Raw genomic sequence first — 27,756 nt, 5'->3', positions numbered from 1 at the left:
GATCTAGAGAGGACTTCATCAACCAAGAGACAATCGGCGAACTCTGAGGCCCCGAACTTCTGCAAAAAGTAGGATAGTGAGACTGCACTTAAAAGCCATCGACGCCTAGAGAACCGGAAATCGGGGACTCAGGAGGCTGGAGCCCAGAGAGCGCAGGCGGAGTCGCGGGAAAGGCGCTGTTTCATTGGACAATCTAGGTAGGAAGAGTCCAAGCTGGGAGGGAGGAGTTTCATGGTCTGTCGAAGACGTAGTTCAAACAGGATTAAAAAGTAGTTATCCAGACAAGGAAAATAACCTCAAAAAGAGTAGCCTAAGTTATATTCTACATGTTTACTTATGAAATTATGAGTCTCCCTAGCCTGCTTCCTGGAGGAGTTGGACTGGTCCAACCATCTCCAGGGAGCAGTAGAGTGCGTTGGGTATAGAGAGTCCCTCTAACTAGGGGGCGTGGGAAAGATGGTTCGCGGGGGAAGCCGGGAAACTGGGGTCACTGGCCACCATCTTTCCTTCCTTTAAGTGGCATTGGCCGTGGGTCAGACAACTCTTGAGCCATGAAGCTTCTAACCAAGGCTGGGTCGTTCTCGGTGAGCACAGCCAGCGGGTTCGGGGAAGGATTGGGATACAGTTTGTTGGCGGGGCGATAAAGACTGGTGGGTCTGGTTTGGGGTCACAGGCCTTAGGCGTCCTTCTGTCCTTCAGTTGAACTCTACGGGCTAAGTAGGCCGCAGGCTAGGTTAGGTACTGGAAACTCATCTCGTCCGGTGAGCTGAAGGGACCTAACGCCAGCGACATGAAGAGAGGGGTAGGGCTTGAGAGTGGAGGTGAAGCGAGTTCCTTCTGAAGGTCACGCCGAGAAGGCGACCGTGAGACGCAGGGAGGCGGGAGGCAGGCGCCGATCTAGCCCCTCGCTGCCTTTTCCAGCGGCGGCACCTGTTCGTGGTTTAACCGTAGAACGTCAGTTTCCCCAACGGTTAAGTGGGCGTATGAGAAAAGTGTAATAAACTAATGCGAATACAGCGCTTATGAGTACCTGGACTTTGTTGTTAATTATTGCGGTATCCTGGCAATAGGGGTGTTTTTCTTGATCTTTAGCTGGAGGGTTCCTCCAGGAAGTGCTCTTGGTCTGTCTTCAAAAGCTATTTTAAGTAAGGCTTCCCCTCAAACCCAAATTAAATATAGCTGTCACTTGGGGGAAATTCCTCAAGTTTCAGTGCTTTATCACTGTGGAGAAATAGTTACCGAGAGATAAAAAGGGAGCATTTTTAAAATTTCGGCAAAGATAATTTACCCCCAGTGAACAGTTATATCAAGAGACAGTTTGGTTTGTGACAGGTCTTGGGGAAGGTGCTGCTAGGAGGCATCCTACAGTTGCAGCATAAAAACAGCTCCCTACAATAACGAATTATCCAGTCCCAAATGCCTGTAGTTCCTGAATTGAAAAATCCTAAAGGGAGATACAAAAGACCAGACCTGGGAATGGTTTTTTCTTGTACTTTATGTTTAAATGCATGTATGATTTGCAGAGTATACAAGTTTTGCTATAGTTGTATTCCTGGCATGCCTAGAGAAACCGACAATAAACCCTTTGAGGGAACCCCAGTCAGACTGGCAAAAGTCCCCCAAGTCTCCATTTCATTTTCCATTAGGAAAAAAAGCTCAAGGATGACCGAAGTCATTTTGGAGAGGACCAAAGTGAACAAATTGCAGTAAACTTAAAAGCAATTGTTTTGTTTCTAATTATAGCACTTATTTTACATGAGAATAAATTTACACATATTGTGTTATCAACTACTAGGATAACTCTTTACTTATTTGAAAGGGACAGATAACTAGAAAAAGAATGTCATTATTCAGACATATTAATTGAAATCTTGGTTGGTAGTGAAACTGTGGAATATTCATATTTGAATTCCTATGCCCATATATTATGAAATTTACTTTTTGGAAAATTAAAGGCCAAGGCCAAAATCACAAGTGGACTACTTATACAATACCCAGCAAACTAAACTGATAATGACAAAGCAGAGCTAATTGTAATTTAAAAGGGAGGGGAGGGAAGTACTAAGAGCAAATGAAAACCAGGAGCCAAGTTAGTACAACACAGGTGCAGAATGTCTATCAACAGCAACATGGACAGCACATAGTAGAGGCATTATAGACACTTAGAGGGTCCTCAAGAAACTCCAATAACATGTTCATTGGATCTTTGGAGCATCTTGCATCTCCACTAGTAACTTTGTGAACCTTGTAATCAGAGTGAATTTTTCAGTATTGTATATCTTTTACCTAAAAATAGAACAAATGCATTTTAGGTGCATTATCTGATATTTAATGGGACTTTTTTTACCCTACTGGTAACTGCATATATATGTTGAGAATCTGCTGTGGGTGAAATCTATAAAAGGATGTTGACATAGCAATCCTACACTTTCAAAAAAATTCCAAAGCATTAGCATTAAAGAAACCACTTGAAACTTTAAAGTTATAGTTAAAAGCTAAAGAAAATACAGTGATTCTTTACATAGTAAAAAGTGAACACAGAGGATTTAGTATTCTCTATAATCACAAATAAATACAAGTCAGAATAATTTGAGGTAGGCATGGTGGCACATCTGTAATCCCACCACTTAGGAGGCTGAGGCAGGAAGATTGCAAATTTGGGCTACACAGTGAGACCTATCTCAAAAAAAGAAGCAAGGGCTAGAGCTGTGTCTCAAGTGGTAGAGTGTTTGCCTAGCGAGTGCAAGGTGCTGAGTTCAAACCCCCGTCTCATCCCCTGTCCAAAACAATGACTTGGGTAAACTAGTGAGTTAATAAACCCATAATAATTTATTCAGCTAAAACATTGATCTACCATTTGATCCAGCAATACCACTCTTGGGGATATACCCAAAAGACTGTGACACAGGTTACTCCAGAGGCACCTGCACACCCATGTTTATTGCAGCACTATTCACAATAGCCAAGTTATGGAGACAGCCAAGATGCCCCACTACTGACGAATGGATCAAGAAAATGTGGTATCTATACACAATGGAATTTTATGCAGCAATGAAGGAGAACGAAATGTTATCATTCGCTGGTAAATGGATGCAACTGGAGAACATTCTGAGTGACATTAGCCTGGCCCAAAAGACCAAAAATCATATGTTCTCCCTCATACGTGTACATTAGATCAAGGGCAAACACAACAAGGGGATTGGACTTTGATCACAAGATAAAAGTGAGAGCACACAAGGGAGAGATGAGGATAGTAAGACACCTAAAAAACTAGCTAGCATTTGTTGCCCTCAATGCAGAGAAACTAAAGCAGATACCTTAAAAGCAACTGAGGCCAATAGGAGAAGGGGACCAGGAACTAGAAAAAAAGATTAGATCAAAAAGAATTAACCTAGAAGGTAACACACATGCACAGGAAATTAATGTGAGTCAACTCCCTGTATAGCTATCCTTATCTCAACTAGCAAAAACCCTTGTTCCTTCCTAGTATTGCTTATACTCTCTCTTCAACAAAATTAGAGATAAGGGCAAAATAGTTTCTGCTGGGTATTGAGGGGGTGGGGGGGAGAGAGAGGGGGCAGAGTGGCTGGTAAGGGAAGGGGTGGGGGCAGGGGGGAGAAATGACCTAAGCATTGTATGCACATATGAATAATAAAAAAAAATTAAAAAATAAATTATTCAGATAAACACTGGGAGGCAGTTCTTGGTCTTTTTACTTCTGAACGTCTAATGTCACTTGGCAACACTAAGATAGAGTACTTTTATATTAAAGCACTATTCTTGGGAGAAAACATGTAACCTCTTTTTTTTGTGTGTGTTTAGAGGTTTTATTCCCTCAAAGTTGCCCCCAAAGTTAAAGATGCAGCAACCCCCACAGGAGTGCCTCTCCATCCTCAGGACCTTGAGGTTAGTCCCACTGTCTTGCTCACTGAAGCCCATATATGCCTTACTCTCCATGGTAACGTAGAGAGATTAATCACATGTCTACTTTATCTTAACTACAGTTTACCAAACTACCAAATGGCTTGGTGATTGCTTCTCTGGAAAACTATGCTCCTGTATCAAGAATTGGTTTGTTTATTAAAGCAAGCAGTAGAAATGAGGACTCCAACAATTTAGGAACCTCTCATTTGCTGCGTCTTTCATCCAGTTTGGTAAGTGCCTTTATTACCTCAGTGTTTGGAAATGCTATGGTATTTTGGCCCTGTGAAAAAGAAAAAGTGAAAGCAACTTCCCTGTGTTAGTTTTCCTTCAATTGCCATATCAAATTACCACAAACTGGGTGGCTTAAAAAAAAGAAAATTATCCTTTCACAATTTTAGAGGCTAGAAGTCAAAGTCAGGGTACCTTACAACAAGTCAAGATGACAGCAGGGGCATTCTTTTTCTCAAGGCTATAAGAAAAAAGTCCTTCCATGCCTCTTCCTAGCTTCTGGTGTTTGCCAACCATCATTTTCATTCCTTGGCTTGCAGCCCCGTCGCTCCAATTTTTGCCTCTGTTAATTACTTGGCCTGCCTTCTCTCTGTGTCCTTATGTCCAAATTTCCCTCTTAAAACGACATGTCATTGGATTTAGAGTCTACCCTAATCCAGTATGACTTCATATTAAACATCCATAAAGATCCTATCTTCAAATAAAGTCACATTCCCAGATTCTGAATGCACATAAATTTAGGGGGAACACTGTTCAACACAATAAAATTCCCTTATAGAAACTGAGAAACCACAGGGTATTTGTTACAGAGAACCATTTAATTAGTATCCATCTGAATGTTAGTGTTAGAAAATTAGAAATCTCTAAAAATCTTAAAGTGCCAAAAATTGAAAGGCAAATACTCTTTTTTCCCCACATATAATTCTCTTTCAGAATAGATTAAGGACTCTAATAAGCTTATATTACCAGCAGAGTTTTTACATAAATACACTTTATGTAAAAATCTAAACCAAACTGGTAGCATGAGCCTATAATATCAGTATTCAAGAGGCTAAGGCAGGAGGATCAAAAGTTTTGAGGCAAATCTGAACTATGTGGCCTGAACTACCTATCCTGGGCTACATAGTAAGATCATCACTCAAAAAAACAGGGCTTGGGTTATGACTGGAGTGGTAGAGCACCTGCCTAGCAAGACCAAGGCCCTGAGTTCAAACCCCAGTACTGCCAAAAAACAAAAAAACAGCCAAGCGTGGTAGCTCGGAAGACCCCATCTCAGTCAGTGCTGGGCACGGTGGCATAGGCCTGTTATCCCAGCTACACAGGTAAGCAAAAATAGGAGGGTTGCAGTCTAGGATAGCCTGGCCATAAAGCAAGATCCTATCTCAAAAATAACCAATGCAAAAAAATACTGGCAAAGTGGCTCAAGTGGTACATCACCTGCCTAAACAAGCGCAGGCCCTGAGTTCAAACCGCACCTCCCCCCAAAAAAAATTATGTTTTATACATACACATACACATACTCTCACACACTTGTGCTTTTTGTTGAATTTTATCATTCTTCACTAAAAGTTACCTGTTTTTTATTAAAGATCCTTTTAATCTGCTAATAGTTAACAATAAATTTGATATAGTGTAATGTTTGGCAAGCTCAGCATTAAAGAACTACTAAGAATACATTCTTTCTTTTTCAAGACTACAAAAGGAGCTTCATCTTTCAAGATAACCCGTGGAATTGAAGCAGTTGGTGGTAAATTAAGGTTTGTTAAATAAATAATAAAGAATAAATAGTAAAAGTGCCAGAAGATATTAAGTTATAAGGGAACTTTTCGTTATTAAGATGGTTAAGCAGAAGGAAAAGACTGATGAATTTGCATCAAAATATAAAACATAATTATCCCCTAAAGTAAAAATTTAAGTTACCAATTAGGAGTAGATACTTGCAATATATGTAATATGTAAAGAATTTCTTTTTGGAAAAATAAAGCACTACATGTCAGAAAAGAAAAAAAAAAAAAAATAGCCAAAGAGAAATGGAATGGACAAAGGATAGGAAAAGCTTATTCCCAGAACAGGAAGCCAGAAACACCAGTCTTTGTAATCAGCAATGTGATTGATAGCATTTCACATCCATCAGATTTTTTAAAAATCTGGCAGAGATAAGGGAGGTGGAGAATCTCTTTATTGTGCTGGTGTAAAGTATAAATTGATACAACTACTTAGAAAATGATCAGGAATCACCTAGTAATAGTCAAAAGTTCAATAGTTTTTAATCCACATACACAAAGGTAAAGACCATTGAAAAACTAAAAACTTTAAATGTTCAGGGTAATGGCTAAAGTATAATATAGTCATGTGGATGGAATTACTCCATAGCAGTTAGGAAGTGAGCTAGATCTGAATATCCGTGTGGAAGAACTTAAATACAGAGTACTTATGATAATAGTTTCTGGAATGGGGAAGAATGAGGGAATTGGCCTATGAAGACCATAAAAGAGATCTTCAGCTTCATTTGTCATTTTTTTATTGTAAAATACACATGCCATAAAATGTACCGTTTTTAAGTTTCAGTTCTGTGGTCTTAAGTGACCTGCAGCAACCATTACCACCATCCATGTCTGGAACCGTATAGTCTATCCCAGCTGGAACTCTGTGCCCATTAAACAGTGACTTCCCTTTCCCATCATTCCCTGAGCCCCTGGCAACCCCTTTGTGTTTTCTGTCTCTGACTTTTAACTCTTGTAGGTTTTTTGTGTAAATGAAATCATACAGTATTTGTCCTTTGGTAACTTAGTTCATTAGTATACAGTCCACAGGGTTCAATATGGATAAATTGCAGAATTTTATTCCTTTTTAAGGTTGATTTATTTGCCATTTTTTTTAATTTTTTTCAGTATTTTTAAATTTTAGTTAACATATATACATTGCTATTTGTACTTCTTGATAGTACTTCAAAAACTTTCCAAAGGAATTGGTTCATTTAACAAAGAAGATGTAAGAAAAAGTTTATTCAGCCAGGCACTGGTGACTCATGCCTATAATCCTAGCTACACAGGAGGCAGAGATCAGGAGGATTGCAGTTTGAAGTCAGCCCCAGGCAAATAGTTGGTGGGACCCTATCTCAAAAAAACTAACACAAAAAAGAGCTGGTGGAGTGGCTCAAGGGGTAGGTGCTGAGTTCAAACCTCAGTACCTAAAAACAAAAAAAAAAAATTTATTCTGATTCAGATAAAAATTCACTGTTTCCATTTCAGTGTGACTGCAACACGAGAAAGCATGGCATACACTGTGGAATGCCTGCGGGGTGATACGTAAGTACCTGCATGTGTTTACAACATTGGCTTTTTATAAAATAACTGCTCAGTTCATCTTTGTCTGACGTTGGTTTTAGATTATTGTTCACAAACCTTGTGCTCATAACACTCCTAACCACGAGGCCTAAAAGTGTAATGTAAAGAACATTGCAGTTATGTAGCCTTTTGAAGGTTTAAATTTTTAACCTGTACTTTATCTTGATGTTTTCTATAGTGAGATTCTAATGGAGTTCCTGCTCAATGTCACCACAGCACCAGAATTTCGTCGCTGGGAAGTAGCTGCTCTTCAGTCTCAGCTAAGGATTGACAAGGCTGTGGCTTTTCAGAACCCACAGGCTCGTAAGTACATTTTCAGATTATATTCAGTTGTTTCTAAAATACTGGCTTTTGAGAAGACCATCTTACAGAGAAAAAATATTGCTGTTGAAATTTTTTTCTACTTGGGTTTGAAAATACCTTTATTAAAAATTTGTTCAGTTATTTAAGTGTATTCTTTTATTTAAGTTGTTTCATTTACACCAAACCCAGCAGCAGTTTATTTTCACTTTTTCTGCTGGTAGCTTATTGCTGTACTATTACTATTTAATCAACTCCCCATTATTGTGTCTTTCAAAAGCAAGCTACTTAATTTTTTTTTTAAAAGAACTTTTTTAATTCATATTTTATGCTTCATTATATTATCTTGACAAGTACAGCTGTCAAAACAAATCTGTAAACAAACAATGCCTGCCAACTCTTTAGAAGTCGCACAACTTCTGGTGGGAGCAGAAATGTGCAGGTAAACCACAGTAGGAGCCCAGCTCTAGGGGCTCAGTGTGACACAGGCTTCATTGAGAATGCAGGCCTGTCCAGATAGGATCCTGTCAAGTGACTGAAACATAGTGTTTGGTTCATATCACTAATGGCATTGCAAAGTGATGCATTGTGTCACAGAGGAATGTGATCTTTGTTGCTCAGCACCTATACCAAGAAATAGAATGGCAGAGTCGTAGAAAAGATGACTCACATGTCTAAAGTGGCTTCTTCCCACAAGTAGCAGTGAAGTTCCAGCCCTCATCTTTTCTGAATAAACAGTTACTATATAGTCTCAGACTGCTCTAGTCTGTACCTCCAGGTTTGCAACTTTAGTCCTTAACAGTGATCCTTCTAACATGAAAATCCTTTAAAGACAACTTAATATCTATCTATGGAATGAGGTCCAAACCCTTCAGCCTAGTCTATATGGCCTTTTGTCACCTGACCTGAGTCCACCTCTTGTGTTTCTTTTTTTTTAACTTCTACATAAAAAAATGTGCATATTAACTGGGTACCATGTAATATTTTGGTACATGTATTCATTGCATAATGTTCAAATTGGATTAAACGTGTCTTCTCAAACATTGTGTCTTTATGGTGAAAACTTGTATTATCATTTAGAGGCTAAATAATGATAAAATTTCACATCCTCTTACTACTTTAGTCCCAAATTTGTACAGACTTGTTGCTGTCTGTTTTTAAAAATACTGTTGTCTCTGCTGAAATTACGTTTTAGTAACTGCTTGTTTACTCATCTGTCTTACAGATGTCATTGAGAATTTGCATGCTGCTGCTTATAGGAGTGCACTGGCCAATTCCTTGTACTGTCCTGACTATAGGATTGGAAAAGTGACATCCGACGAGGTAATTAGTAAAACAGGTCATTTTAAAACATCCTTGTTTTCACGTTAAACTGAACATTTGTCTGTCATTTTAGGGTATTTGCTAATGTTTCTTTATACTTCCTAATTGTAAGAAATTGATCTTACTTGCCTATTTTTCCTCATGATTTGCTTTATGATCAAAATTCTATCTGAACAATTTTTGTATATCTTCTAATGTAAAAAATCATTTTTAGAGCTGCAGGTGTAGTTCAAATGGTAGAGCACCTGCCTAGTAAGAACAAGACCCTGTGTTCAATTCTCAGTACTGTTAAAAAAAAAAAAAAAGACAAAAAGGATATGATCATTACAGAAAAATCTGAAAATGAAGACAATCTAAATGAAGGAAAAGAAGTATCTTGCATAAGTATAGGTGCTGAGTGTTAACACTGATAGATTTTCTTCCACAGAAGATTTTCTTCTTTTCTGTGTATATGTATCTTTTTAAAGCAACAATTAAGTGGTTAAATATCACAGTAAATTGCTTCACTAAAATATTTGGTCTTTCCAAATATGGAGGCAAGAATGAAACCTACTTCCTTACTTCCTGTTCCGTCATCAGCCTCTCTGTGCTGGCAGTACAGATTTGTCAGATGTCACAGCAGACACTGAATGTGTGGAGTTTGCAAGCATAGATTGGTACATACAATCTTAATTTCCTGCTTCTACCACCTGCTTAATTTTGGAATTACCAGCACTTTCAAAGAAATTAAGGTTTTTATTCTCATTTCATTTCTAGTTAACTCCTACAGAAAACTAAACTATATCCCTTTCTCTTTTGACTTACCAGTTTAATGTCCACCATTCCAATGTTACTTTTATCTAAAAATTATAACTCATACTATCCAACTTGAACAGGCATCACTTTTCATAAGACTGGCTTCTAATAAATAAGTTTTGAAATTTTTCAGAAATCGAACTTACCCTGTGAAGAAATATCACTGAGGTAACTAAAAAAATGCACAGAATAAAACATTTATCTTCAAGGATGTCCAGCATAGCACTGTCTTAAAATTGTATAAAATTAGAAACAAGTTAATGTCTAGCATTGAGAGATTAACTTAATTACCGTATGTCTGTAGAATTGCACACTGTTGAACCATTCAAAAATATTAACTGATATATAAAAATTCCATAGCATATTGTTAAAGATAAGTAATTTATGAATTAGGAAACATAAAAAGAAACAAAATTTTTTAAAAATTTTTTTAAAGGCTTATGTGTGTTAAAAACAGATACCAGCGTACATTGGATAATTTGGTTCTTTCAGAGTTACTTAGTATTTTATTAAACGTGCCACTATGTTAAAGGGAATTCTAAAGAAATTGGTGGTAGAATATTTTGAACGATGGCAGCTTCTATTGAAAGAAAAGAATATGACTTTCCAAGGTAACTCCATAGATGTCTACCATCATTTTAGTGCATAGCTTCTGAGAAATTGATGAAAAGTTTAGTCTCCTTATTTTAGCCAGTTTTTCTCATCATTACCACCTTTTATTACCTTTCCTCCCCAAGGAAAATTTCTCAAGGATTTTTAATACCACAGATATTGTATGTCTACCTGTGTTATATATTTATATGTATATGTGTGTACATATGTGTATGTATGTATTGCATGTGTTATGTATATTTATACATATGTATATATACATTTGTACTTTATATGTAAAATGAGTGAGGTTTTTTGTTTTGTTTTGTTTTGTTTTTTTCCCCTCCAAGAACCAATTTTCAGCTCCCTGGAGGTACCTCTCCTGTTGAGAATACATGATTTAGTCCTACTTATGTAAATTAAGCCTAAATTAATACTATAAACAGTGATTCCCAAATACCACTGATCCTCAGATCAACCTGGATGTTGGATTGGATGGATGGGTAGTTGGTTAGTTTTAAAGATTCTAAGATATCAGTCTATAGTGTAGGTCTCAGAAATAGGGTGGGAGTAGGGGGACAGTGATAGTGTTTGGCTTTGTTTTTTTAAGATCCATAGGTAATTCTATGATAATTCAGATTGGATTATCACAGATTGGAAACTCTTATACTGACAGTGACCTCAGCAAGAAGATCTTTGAGGAGACTGATTTCAAAAATGGGCATGGTGGTGATAGAACTCTGTTAGGCCTGCCATAGATTGTTTATGGTACTTCATTACTGCCTGGGTAAAGACACAAGAATCCAGTTGTACTGCTTAAACCATATTGTAAAAATCATAAATTGAGTCATATTCTTTTGAGTTCAAGTCAATGTATACCCCAATTTCCTTTCATTCCTTTCAATAATGGACTTCTTTGGTTTCAATTCATATAACATACATTCTATTTGAAGTGCATAATTCAGGGTTTTCATTATATTCATAGAGTTGTGCAGCCATAATGATAATTAAATTCTAGGGTTTTTGTTTGTTTGTTTTCAGACAGGATCTCACTATGTAGCACAGGGTAACCTCAAACTTAGGATTCTCTCACCTCAGTCTCCCAAGTGCTGGGATTACAGGCATTCACCACCACACCTGGTGGATTCTAGTTCCTTTAATCAATAATTTTTATAGTTAAATTCCAGTATACTTCAACACAAGTTAGTCATTACAGTAGCATTTAAGCCTGGGTATTTATTTCCTGCCATACTGTACTAGTGTGTTTTAATAGTTTTACCAATATAACCTAACAAATGTGCTTTACTTTCTCAGTTACATCACTTTGTTCAGAACCATTTTACAAGTGCAAGAATGGCTTTGGTTGGACTTGGTAAGTTGGGAATTGCCTGCATATCAGATTGCTTCCCTAAGCGCATCCTTTATTTTTATTTATTTATTTACTTATTTATTTGTGGTACTGGTGGACTATTTGCCCAGGCTGGCTTTCAGTGGTGACCCTCCTGATCTCTGCCTCCTGAGTAGCTAGGATTACAGGCATGAGCCACCAATGGCCAGCAAAAACAGTACTTTAAAATGTAATTATATGAACATAGGATTGAACAAAATTTGAAAACTGTGTCAGACAAGCAATATATGATGAGATGTTAATTACTAATCATTTGTTAGGAACACAGATTCCAATAATTAATATTGTGATTTATACTTATTTTCTTTACAGTATGTGCAAAACCTCTGACAAGGGTGAACTTCTCTAAGGAAAGAGCTTTTATAAGCTATCTATTAAAAAAGAAGTACAACTTCAGTAGAAAAATAGGCAAAGGGCACAAACAGAATTCATAGGGAAAATGGGGTGGGGAGGTGCAGTAATTTTATAAGATGATCAGCCTCACTAATAATTAATAAAATTTTTAATCTGTGAGATTGACAAACATTAAAAGTTTGATCCTGCCTAGTATTAACTGGGGTATGGAGAAATAGGTACTGTCAAAAATTGTTGGTAGGAGTGTAAGTTGGCACATTTTTGGAGGTGTGTTTGAATGTATCTTTTAAAATTCTAAATGTTTATACTCCTAGATCAGCAATTTTTCTTTTAAGAATTTGTCCTAGGGCTGGGGATACAGCTCAGTGGCAGAGTGTAAGTATGCAGTTCTGTGGTTTTTAATAAATTCAGAGAGCATGCAATTACCAGCATCTAATTTCAGAACATTTTCTTCATCCCCAAAGAAACTCCACACCCATAAGCAGTCACTGGGAATTTCATACAAATGGAATCATACATTAGTTTTCAAGGTCCATCCATATTGTAGCATGTTTCACTGTTAGTTTTTATGGTAGGAAAATACTACATTTTGTTTATCCATTTGTTGACGCTTGGGTTGTTTCCACCTTTTGGCAATAGTAAATATATACATTCATTTGTAAGTTTTTCTTAGAATGCCTTTTCATTTCGTTTAATATATGCTTCTGAGTAGAATTGCCAACACACATGGTAATTCTTTTTAACAGTTTGAGGAATACCAGTTTTCCAAATTAGTTCCACCATTTTATATTCACTCTAGTAGTGCACAGGGATTCCAATTTCTCTGTATCCTCATACTTACTATCTTACTATTTTTTCTGAATATGCCCATCCTGTGGGTGTGAAGTGGTCACTGAGGTTTTGATTTGCATTTCTCTGATGACAAATTACATTGATCATCTTTTCATGTGCTTTTTGGCCATCTGTACAGCTTCTTTATAGAGATGGCTGTTCAGGTCTTACCCATTTTTTAACAAGGTTGTTTTCTTAACTTTTGAGTTGTAAGGGTTCTTTCTGTATTTTGGATACTAGATAGACCTTTATCAGATACCTGATTTGCAGATATTTTCTTCCATTCCATGGGTTGTATTTCACTCTTTTGATTATGCCCTTTGATACTCAATGCAGTATTATTTTAATAGCCAACTATTAGAAATATGCTAAAGTCCATCACAGAGGCATTAATTAAATAAATTATGGTATATTCATAGAGTGGAATACTTTATAACCATTAAGTGTTTGACAAATTATGAGAGGCAAATTAGAAACACAATAGAATGACACCATTTTAAAGACAAGGGCAGGGGGCATAGCTGAGTAGTAGAGCATGTACTTAGCCTGCTCTAGGCCCTGTGTTCAAAGCCCAGCACCAAAAGAAAATAAAAATGGGGCTCGGCATGGCAGTTCAAGCCTGTAATCCCAGTACTCAGGAGATGGAGATTGGGGGGTATCACAGTTCAAGGCCAACCCAGGCAAAAAGTTAGCAGGACCCCATCTCAACAAGCAGAGCATGGTGGTTCACATTTGTAATCCCAGGTATGCAGGAGGCATAGGTAGGAGATGACAGTCCAAGGCCCAAGCAAAAGCAAGACTCTACCTGAAAAGTAAAGGCTGAAAGGGAGAATAACTCAAGTGCTAGAGCACTGCTTAGCAAGGACAAGGCCCCGAGTTCAAACCCACTACCACCAAAAAGAGAACAAAGGTAAAAGAAAACAAGGATAATATTAATAATAACTATACTGAAAAAATTCCAGATGAATACAATAGTAAACAGTATAATAGTAAACTGTAAATTGGTATCTGGGAAAGTGGTATTATGTTGGGAAAACTCATGTTTTCTTTGTTTCTTTTTCTCTTTTCTTAAAATTTTATCGTTTTTACATTTACTTACATATGTATACATTGAGCCACCTCCCCCTGCCAGTGTTTATTTCTTTTTTTTTTTTTTGGTGGTACTTGGGCTTGCAAGGGCCTTGCACTTTGCCAGGCAGGTGATCTACCTTTTAAGCCACACCACCAGTCCTGTTATCTATCATGTATTTTAAAACAAGGAAACAATAGTAGATATTTTATAATTATGTCTTAGAAATTCTAGTTCTAGCTTTGTTTTTCTTTTCAAACAGGTGTGAGTCATCCTGTCCTAAAGCAAATTGCTGAACAGTTTCTCAACATGAGGGGTGGGCTTGGTTTACCTGGTGCAAAAGCCAAATACCGGGGAGGTAAGCATTCTGTTCTTTTAGGTTTGCTAACATATCAGAAGGACGTATCTCTGCTAGAACAGCATGTTGGGGTACAGTAGACTTGATTATTTACTACCAAACCATCTCAGTACAGAAGAAAAGGATTGGACAGCTTGGGTGTTGTATATTAAACATGTTTTGTGTGTGTGTGTTACGGTAGGATGACCTATGGAAAACACAGGGTCACAGAAAGCTTAATCTTAATAATACTGTGTCATGGGGAATACTGATGAATAAAACAAAAGCCATTCTCCTCACTTTCTCCTTACATGGCCCCAGGTGAAATTCGAGAGCAGAATGGAGACAGCCTTGTCCATGCTGCTGTGGTAGCAGAAAGTGCTGCCGTAGGAAGTGCAGAAGCAAATGCATTTAGTGTTCTTCAGCATGTCCTTGGTGCTGGACCACATGTCAAGAGGGGCAGCAATGCTACCAGCCTCCTACACCAGGCTATTGCCAAAGGAAATCACCAGCCCTTTGATGTGAGTCTGAGCAGTGATATTTCTCCTTTTGTTTTCAGAAGCTCAGTATTTATGATATAGTCTTAATAATATGCTCTTAATGTTAATCTGCTGTTAAAATTTAAGGTAAACAAATAGAAAATATGTATATAGGCTTGGTTTTAGTACCTTAGAGGATCTATCAAAAATGTACTGTCTTTTCAGTTCTTTTAAAAAGGGGACTTGAATGCTTAGAAATAAGCAGGAGAATATAAACTGTCAGCCAACAAAGTATTATTTAATGAGTGAGCATTGTTTGTCCAGTATAAATAATCCCACATGCATGCCTTTAAAAGCTAACGGACATAATGATCTGTAGGATTGAATGTTGGTCATGGTTTCTGCTATAGTACATGGATCATGTACTAGATCAGTATATCAGTAAGTCTCTGGCTATTTGACACTTAAGAATAGAAATTAAAGTCAATATTCTGGTTTTTTTTTCTGTTTAGTATTTGAGTGGTAGTTGTCTTTTTTAAAAAACTTGTCTTTTTTAAGGAACCTTTTCTTTCCATATGACTTCCAGCTGTAATGTGTAACACAAAAGTTTTAGCTTCAGAGAAATTTTGAAGGCTTCCTTGAGTGTGAACCTCTTTGAATCTTCTCTATGGAGTTTTAGGGTTCCCTGGAGCATAGTTTGAAAGCCATTTTCTTAAATTAGTCCAAAATTAAATTTTGCTGATTTAATTTCCTCCAGATTGTCTTTCTCTTGGTTAATAATCCAAGAGATTATGTTTTCTTAATGCTGAGCTTTTTACCATTGAATGTTACTGAAGGTTTTGTGTGGCTGGAGTTTAATCCTAATCCAGTGACATAATTTACTAAAAATTGCTGTTTCAGAATTAGGCCATAAGTTTGGAGTGTAACTAGGATAGCCTTAGAATTATAACTAAACTTGAAGTAACTGAAGTGTTTTCTTTTGTATGCTTTACATGGACTAAACCAATGGTTTTCAAACTTTAATGTGCATAAGAGTCATCTGCAACATGGTTAAAAATGTGAACTTGCAGGCTGCTTCCTCAAATGCATCCACATGTGTAGCAGGAATCTGAAAGTCTGTACGTTTAATAACAACTGAGGAGTTTTTTTATGTATGTGGTCCATATAAACACTGCAAAACAAGGTACTTGACAATCAGTTTTGCCTTAAGGATCTTGAAACTGCTCACACTCCAGACAGTAATATATCTTTATCCAGAGGCTAAACTTACTGTTACCTTGGACATCTAGATAATGGCCATGAAGCAAAATCTTTCTCTTATCCTTTGACTTTAGTGCACAGGAGTAGTAAAAACAAATTGGTTGAAAAAGTCACCAACAGCAGAAAAAAGAAACTGGATTTGTCAGGTGCCAAAGGCCACTGATCTCTATACCACTTAGCCATACTATATGTTATGGTAATGTTTGCAATATGTTATGATAATGTCTGTCTTTAATCATCCGAAAGTTAGCAAATACTCTGCAAAAAAGCAGTCAGTTTAGAAAGATTTGAATGGAAAACTTAAAAACCATTGCAGTTCTGAAAGAGGTGCCCTGTGTAGAGAACTCTTCAGCCCCTGAAAGGACTTAATATTAATCTATTTTAATATTAATATTAAATATTAATCTATTTCATTTATACTGTAAAGGTATAAGTTTTTGTCTAGACAACCTTATGGTAGAATATCATACAATAAAGTTTCATTATGTTTCAGGTTTCTGCCTTTAATGCCATTTATTCAGATTCTGGACTCTTTGGTATTTATACTATCTCCCAGGCTGCAGCTGCTGGAGATGTAAGTAGAAGGATCACAGTCCAAAACCAGCCCCTACAAAAATGCTATATCCCATCTCTTAAAAATAATGAAAGCAAAAGGACTAGGGGCATGGGTCAAATGAAATAACATTTGCCTAGCAAATACAAGGCCCTCCCTGAGTCCAAGTCCTACTACCACAAAAAAAATAAACAAGTAAACATGGAATATTTGAATGCCATTATACATCCAAGGTCTCTGTAATGTGATACCATTGAAGTTTATCTTGGTGCATATGCATGGGTCCTCAGTAGAGACTGTTGACCTCAGGGTTATGGGTAAAAGAGAAAAAAATTGAAGCTTAGGTTATAGGAAACAATACCATTTGTGGGACAAATGACTAAGGAAAGTGGCTGGAAAGGCAAAGAAAAAGAAGAGAAATTGGTATATTTGGAGGCCAGGAAAGAGTGTGGTTAACACCGTTTTGATCCACTATGAATTAGCATCCCATTAGTTACCACAGAGAAATCTGGTACAAACATCATTGGTGATCTTACCAGTTTTCCCCAGAACTAAAGTTTAGTTTGAAATGAGAGGGTGATGTAAGCAAGTAAAAGCTCACACAGAGAGGAGGCTGATAGTTACAGAAGTGGATTAAGTTGGAAGAGAATGGTCATTTAAGAAAAAATAGAATGGAATAGAAAGAGGAGTTCTGAAATGATAAATGGCTCAAATTTGGAAAAGCAAGAACAAGTAGGATCCATAAAACAGTGGATGTTATAGCCTTAGAGATAAAGGCTAATGTTGGGAAGATAAGGAAATGTATGCTTCATAAAGTAGGAGGCTGTCATGTTTGACAGTGAGAGAAGGGAGGAGGAAGGTTGAAGGAAAAGCATGGGATTTGGAACAAATGGCTAAATGCACAGAGTGGACAGTAACAGAAGTGTGGGTGTCTCCTTGAAAATGGGTGACCATGGGTTCATAGTGTAATCAACCACTAATGGAAAATGAGGGAGACAAGTAGTAGGTCTAATCCCAGGTTGTAGTCCTGCCAAGTTGGGCAGGTCAGAAGCAGGAGGAAGATAATAAGGAGTTGGGAGCACTAGCAAGAGTGATAAAAAGGATGATGCCTGGATCTAGGCCAGACAGAAGCCCAAGGAAGTAAATACATCAAGGCACTAGAGATCTTGGGAGAGTAAAAGAATAAGGACAGCATGATTAAAGATTGAAGCCAGATAGGGCATGGTATCCATCCCTGAAATCTCAGCTCCTTGGGAGGCAAAGGTAGGAACATCTGAGTTTTGAGACCACCCTAAGCAGCAAAGGTTAATGGTGATACACTGTCTCAAAACCAAAAAAGACTAGGGGCATGGTTCAAGTGGTTGAGCCTAGCATGTGCAAGGCCCCAGGGTTCAATCCCTAGCACTGCAAACAAACAAACAAAAAAGCCCTGAGGTCAGGGCTTTGGAAATGGGGGTTTTCAAATTTTAGGGGATTTCATAACCTAGGGCAGGTCTAGATTATGTTCAAGTCTGGGGAGTGGCTATGAAAGTGACTAAATTTATTTGACCAGCAAATATTTACCAAACACCATGTTACTGGAACTCAGTTCCTTCTTGACTAGCAATGCAAGTATGAACAGCCCCATAGATAAGTGAAAAGTAAGAATGTTATAAATTGACACTGTGAGAGTCTGGAGAAATTTTAGAGATGCTTATTCTTTGTATGTGATGACAAATCCATGTGTTTGCCTAAGGAAGACCCATTCTCTTTGGCCATCGTCTCCCCTCTGCCACTTAAGTTCTGTGAGAAGCTTGGCTGCTTGGATAAGACAAGTTGTACAAACAACTGCTTTAAGGAACATATAGTAATGACAGAATTCCCAACGGACTCTGCTGTTTCTCTGGAACTAACCTCCCATGTTGTGTTTTTGTCTTAGTAAGGAGTGCTGGTTGCCTCTGGCACTGGCCAAAAATGACTAACACTTACTTGTGTGTTGTAGGTTATCAAGGCTGCCTACAACCAAGTAAAAACAGTTGCTCAAGGAAACCTTTCCAGTGTAGATGTCCAGGCTGCCAAGTAAGTTTACCTATTAACTGTGTGTTTCATGTTTTAGTAATTTGGAAGTTGTAATTTTTGTAGTTACAACAATATTGTATGCTCATAAGGGTTAAGAAGTACATAGCCGGGTGCTGGTGGCTCACACTTGTAATCCTAGCTACTCAGGAGGCAGAAATCAGAAGGATCATGGTTCGAAGCCAGCCCAGGCAAATAGTTCTTGAGACCCTATCTCGAAAAAACCCATCACAAAAAGGGTTGGTGGAGTAGCTCAAGGTGTAGGCCCTGAGTTCAAACCCCAGTACCACAAAGTAAATATATAAATAAATTTATATTTATATATAAATTTATTATATTTATATAAATTATATATTAAGTAAATATATAAATAAAAGATGTACGGGAAAGTCAGTGTAAGAAACTTGCCTACCATGTGCAAAGCCCTGGGCTCAATCCCCAGCATCTCAAAAATAAATAAAAAGGAAAACACCCATGTCCTGCTATCTAGAAATATAATTGTTAATAATTTTGCTTAATTTCTTGACCATGTATTTTTGAACAGTGTTATGCTGTATATTTACACTTAGCTGTTACTTAAGTAGTGTGTGTACATGAGGTTATGTGCCAGTACTATGCCATTTTATACAAAAGACTTGAGCATCTGTGGATTTTGTTATCTGTGGTGGTCCTGGAACTAATTCTCTCCAGATACCAAGGCACCTTGGTAAATTCCCAACTGTGTATCTTTAGGATACTGTAGTTTTATAAGAAAGACTAAAATACTTATGTGGTATTTGGTGATTTTTTTTTTAATTCCCACTGTCCAGATTGAATGTGCTAACACCACCACACCTAATTCATTAGCCCTTCAGGGAGTTTCTCTTACAAAAAGAAACTGATGTTGCACAAAGTTAAAAATCAACCTGCATTTTCATACAGTTTAAGGCATTTAAATCTGACTTCATCTACTTAGGACAATTGGAAATTGGGATCCTGTAGCTCAGAAGGGTCTTTATGATCATTTAGTATTGCCCACAGGGGAAGTATGAAAAGGTGAATTACAACCCAGGATGAAACAACCTTACTTATTTCTACTTCCATTACTGTGGTTTTGTTATTCTGATCACACTACAAAATTGTATCTCTTGAATAAGTACACACAATTTATTAAATGTATACATGGCAAGCACAAGGCCTTGAATTCAAACCCCAGTACCACCACCGCCAAAAAACAAAAAAAAGTCTGAAATGTTTACATGAAACCAGAGAATGATGGGATGTACCAGAAATGAAAATTTATTTTCTTGTTTCTCCCTCTCCCCAAAAATGATTTTCTTAATAAATGTAGCAGTTCTTATAAGGTGGAAAATAAAATTTGGTTTATTAATGTCAAAGTATTTTTGTTTTCTGTCATTTTGATGGAGTTGATAATTTTTCTTACAAGGTTCTTAGTCTTCCTATAATGAGAGAGAAAAAATGTCAGTGCTAAAGGGATAAACTAATAACCTCTTCATAAAGTTTATTACAGGTAAAAGTCCTTTTAATAAAAAATTAAGGTGACAGTGTGGTAAAATTTGAATTATAATTACATTTAAATTGAAGTCTTGCCAAAGGATGAGGTATACATAACTCAAGTACTTTTTGAACATCGTGTTTATAAGTAATAACAGTTTCTTTATAGAATTGTGGATTGGATTTTGTCTTATTTTATTTCAAATTGATGCTTCTGTGCCCTAACTTAAGCTGTGGGGCTTAGAAGACTTGCAGTGTCCTTCTCCACCTGCCTTCTCCATCGTGCTATACCCTCATTGAAGCAAATCCCAGTGGAGAAATAGCACTTGATAAAATATGTATGTATCTGTTTCCATATATATGTATAGTCAGCAGATAGTAGTCTGACAGCAGACAGTGCCTTATGAGCCCACATAGGTAGATTCCTCTTTAATAGAGATGTTTGAAATTATCACTAAAAATGTATCACAAGGCAAGAGTTGCTTCATAAATCAAAACCTCACATTAAAATAGTTTTACCTAGATCTAAGTTCGAGTCCAAAATAAAAGGCAGTCTGTTGAGTTTTCAGTACAGTTTTGTATTGACAGCTTTCCAGATAGTAATATAAATAATACAGTATTTTGTGAACTGAAGACATAGAACAAAGACCTTAAAGCTGTTAATTTTCCTGTTTACCAAAAACATTGCAGAGTTTGAATAACATACTTTATAATTGCCTTGCTGTATAAAACTGACTCCTGCCTTTTATCAACAGGAACAAGCTGAAGGCTGGATACTTAATGTCCATAGAGTCTTCTGAGGGTTTCCTGGATGAAGTTGGGTCCCAGGCTCTAGTTGGTACTTCTTATGTGCCACCCTCCACCGTCCTTCAGCAAATTGACTTAGTGACTGATGCTGATGTCATAAATGTAAGCAAATGAAATCTCGCTGTTTAACATTGGAGAACTTAATCTTTAATGATCCAATTTCAGAAGGACTGCCTGAGCTTCCTTGGGTTCTATGTGTTATTCTTGAGCTCTTTTGTGCCTCTTCCTAGTATGGAGGCAGAAGTGCTTATTACTTTTAAGTGTCAACTCATAGATGTATGTAGATTCCTCATTGGTTTAAATCAGTTTAAAATCTTAGAGATTAAGAAAGAGTCTAATACTGGCAGTTTCATATGATTCAACTTGAATAATTTGTGGCTCTTTTTTCCTCTTCACTCTCAAGATATCACTCAAACTCATTTTGCCAATCTTTCATCCAGCATCTCAAGGTTTTCTTTACTCTTTTCAGCCTAAGACATTCTCCTGCTTTAGGTTTTTTTTCCACATATATTATTATTATTATTCCCTACAAAATTGAGTTATTTTGAGAGCTAGGACTAAGACTTCTTTGTATTCACCACTCTGCCTAATAAAGCATATGAACTACAGAATAATCTAAAGCCAGTGGGTTTTCCCTGTCCTTTCTACATTTAAAATCTGAGATGGAAGAAAGAGACAAGACTATAAATTTTGACTTCTGTATTAACAGTCAAAGTATTTTGATTGACCCAGACTATTTGCCATTGTAATACAGAATCAAGTACAACCCTGCCTAAAGCCATTCTGCCTGCCTTATTTTGCAGTGTCAGTGAGGTTTTTCTTATTCCCCTTTACAAAGCTATTCTCTTATCAAAAGTACTTAGTACTGTTGCTTGGTCATTTACACATATGATGATGATCATCAAACAAAATAAATCACTAGCCATCTCCTAGTTAACTTTCATTGTAAGAGGCTATTATAGAATTGCTGACTTAGAATATCTTCTCCATAAATTGTTTAAATGACAAGTTTATTTACTTGATGACACATTATTTCTTTTAACTTTCTGTTTGTTTAAAGGCTGCACAGAAGTTTGTTTCTGGCCAGAAGTCAATGGCAGCAAGTGGAAATTTGGGGCATACACCTTTTGTTGATGAATTGTAACACTGAAGCACATATTCATGGAAGAGAGCTGAACATTTTCTCAGACCAGCACACACCTTAAAGTCAAAAGTCTGTAATTTAACATTTGTTTTCTTGATGAGGTAAAGTACCATAAACCATAAATGCAGGTAGTTATTCCCAGCTGACCTAGTCAATAAAACATTCTGTCTAAATGTTTTTCCTGTGTTTTTTGTTTGTTTTGGCAGTACTCAGGTTTGAACTCGGGGCCTTGTGCTTGCTAGGCAGGTGCTCTACCACTTCAGCCACACCTACAACCAGCCCTTGAATTTTTCCTAGTTAGTAAGTGAGTATTTATTATATGCCAAGATCTTTGTTTTAGATGCTCTAAAGGACATGATAATTGAATATCAATTAAGTAATTATATCAATTAAGAATTATCAGAAACTTAGGACTCAAGTGGTAGAGCTCCTACTCTGCAAATGGATAGCCTTGTGTTCACATCCTAGACCCACCAAACCAAAAAAAAATTATCAGAAACCATTAACATTAACGCTAAGCAGCTATCAGCGTAAAATTTCCCAGACTATTGGTAGCTTTTTAAGATTAAAATCAAGTTGAGGGCTGGTTGAGTGGCTAAAGAGGTAGAGTGCCTGCCTAGCAAGTGTGAGACCCAAGTTCAAACGCCAGTACCAATAAATAAATACACGTTGAAAAATCTCTTATTTTGGGATGACAGCAGTAAGAGATCTGGTTTTTGCCCCCTTTTTCACAATAACACTTTTTTTTTTTCTAGTACTGGGGTTTGAATTCAGGTTACAATTTGAGCCATTCCACCAGCCCTTTTTGTGATGGGTTTTTTTTTTTTTCAAGATAGGGTCTCACAAATATTTGCCCAGGCTGGCTTCCAACTGTGATCCTCCTGATGTCTGCCTCCTGAGTAGCCAGGATTATTATAGGTGTGCCACCACCACTTGGGTGCAATAAAACTATTTCTGAAAAACAGAAATTCCCTATGAATCAAATCCTGTATACCTATTAATTTTATTTGTCACTGGGCCACTTTTTTCTCCTTCTCCCTAACCTCTTTCAATCCAGTCTCTTCCAGATAATTAGCTATTAGCCCAACATTCAAGTAGGGTTAAAAGGAGGAGGGGGAGAGATTTCTAATGTGAACAATTAGCCAAAGAATATCTAAAGAATATTTAAAGAAAATGTATTTACCTTAAAAAAGTGAAGTTCTCTACTATGTTCAGACATTCTGTTACTAGGTTCCTCTGTATTTTCTAAATGATAATGAATTCTCAGGAGGGTCTTGATTACGCTTCTCTTTTGAAAACAAATTTTGTGAGGCCAGGGCAGTCTTTAGCTATCATGTTGAAGAAGGTCTCTAAAAGCTTTTCAATGCAGTCATGAGAGACAATGCACAAGTTACACATTTTCCTATAAATATTCCTTCAGACATGCACACATGGTGAGGCACAAACATTGGGTGTTTTCAGGTAAATCCTCTAATGACCACAGATCACAAACTGCTGCCTAATCATCCTTGGATATTGGTTGACCTTTGCCCTTCTCAGCTTGGGCATAGTCCTCCATCCAAAAGGCATCTGAGGTAGAGGAGGCTGAGGAAGAGCTTTCATTGTCTGTCTTCACCATTGTCCAATATGGAGAAGGGGCTCTCACTTCTCTCTGGTGGTCTTTGTGAATCACCACATCAGAGTTAATATCTTTTCCCACACTGATAGTATGGCTCTTCTTTTTATATCCATGCCATTCTCTGGAGATAGATACTGGTCTCCTTGCAGGATAATGACCAACTGACCATGGATATCTGTAATATCTAAATTTGTTATCTATGACTACATCTTCATTGTCATCGCTGCTTGTAAAAGATTCGTCTTTTGCCTGTTCAGTTTTCTTTGGTGTGCTGAAATGAGAAAAATAGTACATAAAATGGATTTTTTTTTTTCTTTTTTTTTGGTGGTACTGGGGTTTGAACTTAGGGCCTGTTGCTTGCTAGGCATGCACTCTACCACTTGAGCCATGCTCCCAGCCCTTTTTTGGCTTTAGTTTGCAGGTGGGTTTTCTCACCTTTTTGCCTGCTGAGTAGTTGGGATTACAGTGTGAGCCACTATGCATGACAAAATGGATTCTTAATGTCTGAACATTGATAACTTGGCTTTAGCTCATTTTTTTAAAAATTAGCTTTAATACTACCTTTCTACAGCATTGAAACTTTTTATTTTTTAAAGTACCTTTAAATTGTTTTCCAGTCAAACATAAATTCTGCCTTGATTTTTTTCAGACTACTTTAAAAACCTTTGCACAGACTTAAGATGGACTACTGACCAGAATACTAGGAGGCCTGAAAGAGTGTGTTAATTTCACTGCACCCAGAGTCACAAGTTCAACTTGCCCATCTTCTCCTGAGAATTCAGTTCTCATGGGTCATACTGAAACAAGGAAAGAAGCTGTGGGACTTTCAGGAGCCTTGCGACTTTTCCCAGTGGATTTCATGTTAGACCTCCCCCCTCAACCCAATGCTATCCTGTGGAATAGTAAATTTCTTTTTAATTGTAAAATCTTAGCAGTTGCTGAGGCTTTTCAGTTGCTAGACAGGAAGCCATGGGAAATCCACCCTCCATTACTTCTCAGGTAAAAGCAAGCCTCATAATACCTGAAGCAGGCACTGGTGGCTCATGTCTGTAATCCTAACTACTCTAGAGGCAGAGATCAGGAGGACTGTGGTTCAAAGCCAGCCCAGGCAAATAGTTTCTGAGATCCTATCTGGAAAAAACCCAACACAGAAAAGGGCTGGCAGCTGGGTGCTAGTGGCTGATGCCTGTAATCCTAGCTTCTTAGGAGGCAGAGATCAGGAGGATTGCAGTTCTATGTCCCAAGCAAATAGATTTTGAGATCCTATCAAAAATACCCAACACGAAAAAGGACTGGGAGAGTGGCTCAAGGTGTAGGCCCTGAGTTCAAACCTCAGTACCACCAAAAACTAAAATATACCTGTGATTAGCATAAGTGCAAGGGTAGAGTGCCCCATGTTGTATGACAAAACCTTGTCAATCAAACCTGCCAATCAGCCAGGTGCTGGTGGCTCAAGCCTGTAATCCTAGCTACTCAGGAGGCAGAGATCAGCAGGATCGCAGTTCCAAACCAGCCCAGGCAAATAGTTCCAGGAGACCCTATCTCGAAAAACCCTTCACAAAAAATAGGGCTGGTGGAGTGGCTTAAGGTGAAGACCCTGAGTTGAAGCCTCAGTACTGCAAAAAGAAAGAAAACCTGTCAATCATCCTAGCTCATCCTGCAAAGACTGATCATTTGCCCTTTCAATTTACAAAGGCCCTTGGAAACAAAGACCAGTGTGTGTGCTTCAATCATACATGACCAGGGGCCACCGGTGCTTTTTCTTAGGGTAACTCCCTCTCTTTCAATAAACATTACTACATTTCTGTGTCTTCCCTGGATTCTTCCCATGCGGAATGCAAGTGCCAAACAGTCTTCTGACCAGAGCCCTTAGAAACCACATCTCTGGTAACAATAAGACAATAACCAAAGACAGCACCCATTACCCAAGGAGTCAGAAATTGTGAGCCTCAAGGACTTAAGCATGATAGTCATTCATAAGTCTTGAGTTTTTTCCTTCCTGACACTGCCGCACATGGCATATCTGCCTCCTTGGGATTCACTGGTGTGGATCTGTAGAGCAAACTTCTACCCACATGTCTGTCATTCACTACTTCACCTCTCTGTTGCCATCCAAATCTTTTTAAAGGTTTTTCTGTAACTTGCCCCAACTATTGACTGCATTGTTGAAACGTGGGTGGTGCTTGCCTGCTGGCACCTACCAACAAGCCTCTGCTTGTTATTTCCTAGAACAAGTGCTGTCTGTCCCCTGCTCTTCCTAGATCTTCATGATGACAAACAACCTGGCACATTCTGTCCTGCTACTAGGGGACAGGTTTCTTCCCTGTGCCCCTACAAACCTGTCAGACTTGCTAGTGTTACCACTAATACTCTTGGCCTGTTTTATTTGCTTCCAAGAATTTAAGTTGCTTTTCCAAAAGTATGTCTCTTCTAATAATACACAATTGGTATTGAGTCATTTTTACTGGGAGCCACTTGTTTTAAACGGTGTAATTTTCTTTGTTCTTGGCTTAGGTCTGTGAAGGAGATTCAGAAAATTTCAGAACTACAGAAGTTTGTGTTTTGACACACTCAGATCTTCCTGAATACCACATAAAAAGAAAAAAAAAATCCAAGGTATCTTTTTTCAGAGTGTAAGAGGTATCCTTTGTAACTGCATTAGACAGCTGGTAAAGGACAGGTAGTAGGGCTGGGCTCTTGCTAAACTGACATTAGACAATAAAGCCATACCTTGTAGAAATCAGGGTTGGCTGTCAACAAAGTTTCTGTTACACTAGGCATACCCAGAGCATTACCTGGAATGTCCTCTCCGGTGTGCACACAGCCATCTGCTCCTGAAAGATGCCTTGCTAATTGTGAAAGAGGCCTTTTCCTTCCTCTTTTCTTCCTTCCCTGCCCCGTTCCACATTAGTCATTAAAATGCCTTAAATATAAATACTATCTTAATTAACAGAGGAATTCAGAATGTGCTTAGTATTCTGTAAGTTTGTGGACTTTAGCCTTATACTTAAGTTTATCTCTTTGTTTTTGAATGGTCAGTCTGCCATACTGAATTTCAGACTCCTCTGTGTAATGAAAACGTTTGAACAGTTCTATAAGCAAATGGCTAAGAGCTTAGGCTTTAGAATCATTCTTTCCAATACAGGGGCCTCCAGCTGTGTGTGGCTGTTAAGTTAAAATGATTAAACTTGCATAAAAATTAAAATTCTTCAGTTGCAGTCCCCACATTTAAGTGCTTAATAGCTACACATGGCTGGTGGCTCGCATATGGAACAACTCACATGTGAAATAATTCTATCACCACAAAAAGTCTTATGGGCACTGCTTCTCTAGAGTAAGAACTATGCCATTTAACTCTGTCCTCTGACAAGTTTACACACACTTCTCTGGGCTTCAGCTTTTTTATCCTTAAAACGATGATAAGAAAAAGAGTTGAGCCGGGTACCAGTGACTCATGCCTGTAATGCTAGCTACTCAGGAGACAGAGATCAGGAGGATTGAGGTTGGAGGCCAGCCTGGGCAAATGGTTCTTGAGACCCTATCTCGAAAAAAACCATCACACAAAAGGGCTGGTGGAGTGGCTCAAGGTGTAGGCCCTGAGTTCAAACCCCAGTACCACAAAAAAAAAAAAAAAAAAGAAGAAGAAGAAGAAAAAAGAATTGGCAGGACAGAATGGTGTAATGCTTGTGAGGTCCTTGTTGCAGAGCACACCACACAGGGATCAAATGGGGAAAGAACTGACCTAAACGGTTCAACTGCTTCCTAGCCCATGTGGGAATGTAGCCCATCTTCTGGTGTTTCAGGAGAAACCAGAGGTAGAGATTTCTTGCCCTGAAATCTCACATAAACTTAGCAACTAATTCAAATACTTTTCAATTTTTAAAGTTTGAAATATGCAGAAAAATGAAAAAAATTATAAAGAGACACCTTGGTAACCACCATCCAGGTCAGTAAGTGGAGTGTTACCAGGCACTGTGACTCAAGTCTATAATCCTAGCTACTTGGGAGGTAGAGATCCTGATTTGAGATCCAGCCCTGGCAAAAAAGACCCCCATCTC

At 37.8% G+C, this 27,756-nt stretch overlaps 2 protein-coding genes across 2 annotated transcripts in view; one reads left to right on the top strand and one right to left on the bottom strand.

Moving 5' to 3' along the window:
* Positions 1 to 425: 425 nt before the first annotated feature.
* On the top strand, positions 426 to 22,257 carry Uqcrc2 (ubiquinol-cytochrome c reductase core protein 2). The gene is made up of 14 exons (XM_074059965.1): positions 426 to 584; positions 3,823 to 3,906; positions 4,005 to 4,154; positions 5,626 to 5,690; positions 7,185 to 7,241; positions 7,459 to 7,583; positions 8,806 to 8,903; positions 11,604 to 11,661; positions 14,214 to 14,309; positions 14,610 to 14,809; positions 16,521 to 16,601; positions 18,562 to 18,638; positions 20,885 to 21,038; positions 21,997 to 22,257. The coding sequence occupies exons 1-14, from the start codon at positions 552 to 554 to the stop codon at positions 22,078 to 22,080; spliced, it is 1,362 nt and encodes a 453-aa protein (XP_073916066.1). The 5' UTR covers positions 426 to 551; the 3' UTR covers positions 22,081 to 22,257.
* Positions 22,009 to 27,756, bottom strand: part of Pdzd9 (PDZ domain containing 9) — a 20,422-nt gene continuing 14,674 nt past the window's right edge. Inside the window, exon 5 of the mRNA XM_074059966.1 lies at positions 22,009 to 23,969. Within this exon, the coding sequence (XP_073916067.1) occupies positions 23,579 to 23,969 (391 nt within the window). The 3' untranslated portion in view covers positions 22,009 to 23,578. The remainder of the gene's footprint in view (positions 23,970 to 27,756) is intronic.

Source organism: Castor canadensis, chromosome 17 (assembly GCF_047511655.1).
Source record: "Castor canadensis chromosome 17, mCasCan1.hap1v2, whole genome shotgun sequence".
NCBI classification, from domain to species: domain Eukaryota; kingdom Metazoa; phylum Chordata; class Mammalia; order Rodentia; family Castoridae; genus Castor; species Castor canadensis.
This window is presented reverse-complemented; position numbering and strand designations above follow the sequence as displayed.

Bases quoted from the DNA above. Each gene is read 5' to 3' on its own strand.
- Uqcrc2 (XM_074059965.1), top strand. From the start codon at position 552: ATGAAGCTTCTAACCAAGGCTGGGTCGTTCTCG. The intron at 3,907-4,004 runs GTTAGTCCCACT...TCTTAACTACAG, and splicing joins TCCATCCTCAGGACCTTGAG to TTTACCAAACTACCAAATGG. The intron at 16,602-18,561 runs GTAAGTAGAAGG...TGTGTGTTGTAG, and splicing joins AGGCTGCAGCTGCTGGAGAT to GTTATCAAGGCTGCCTACAA.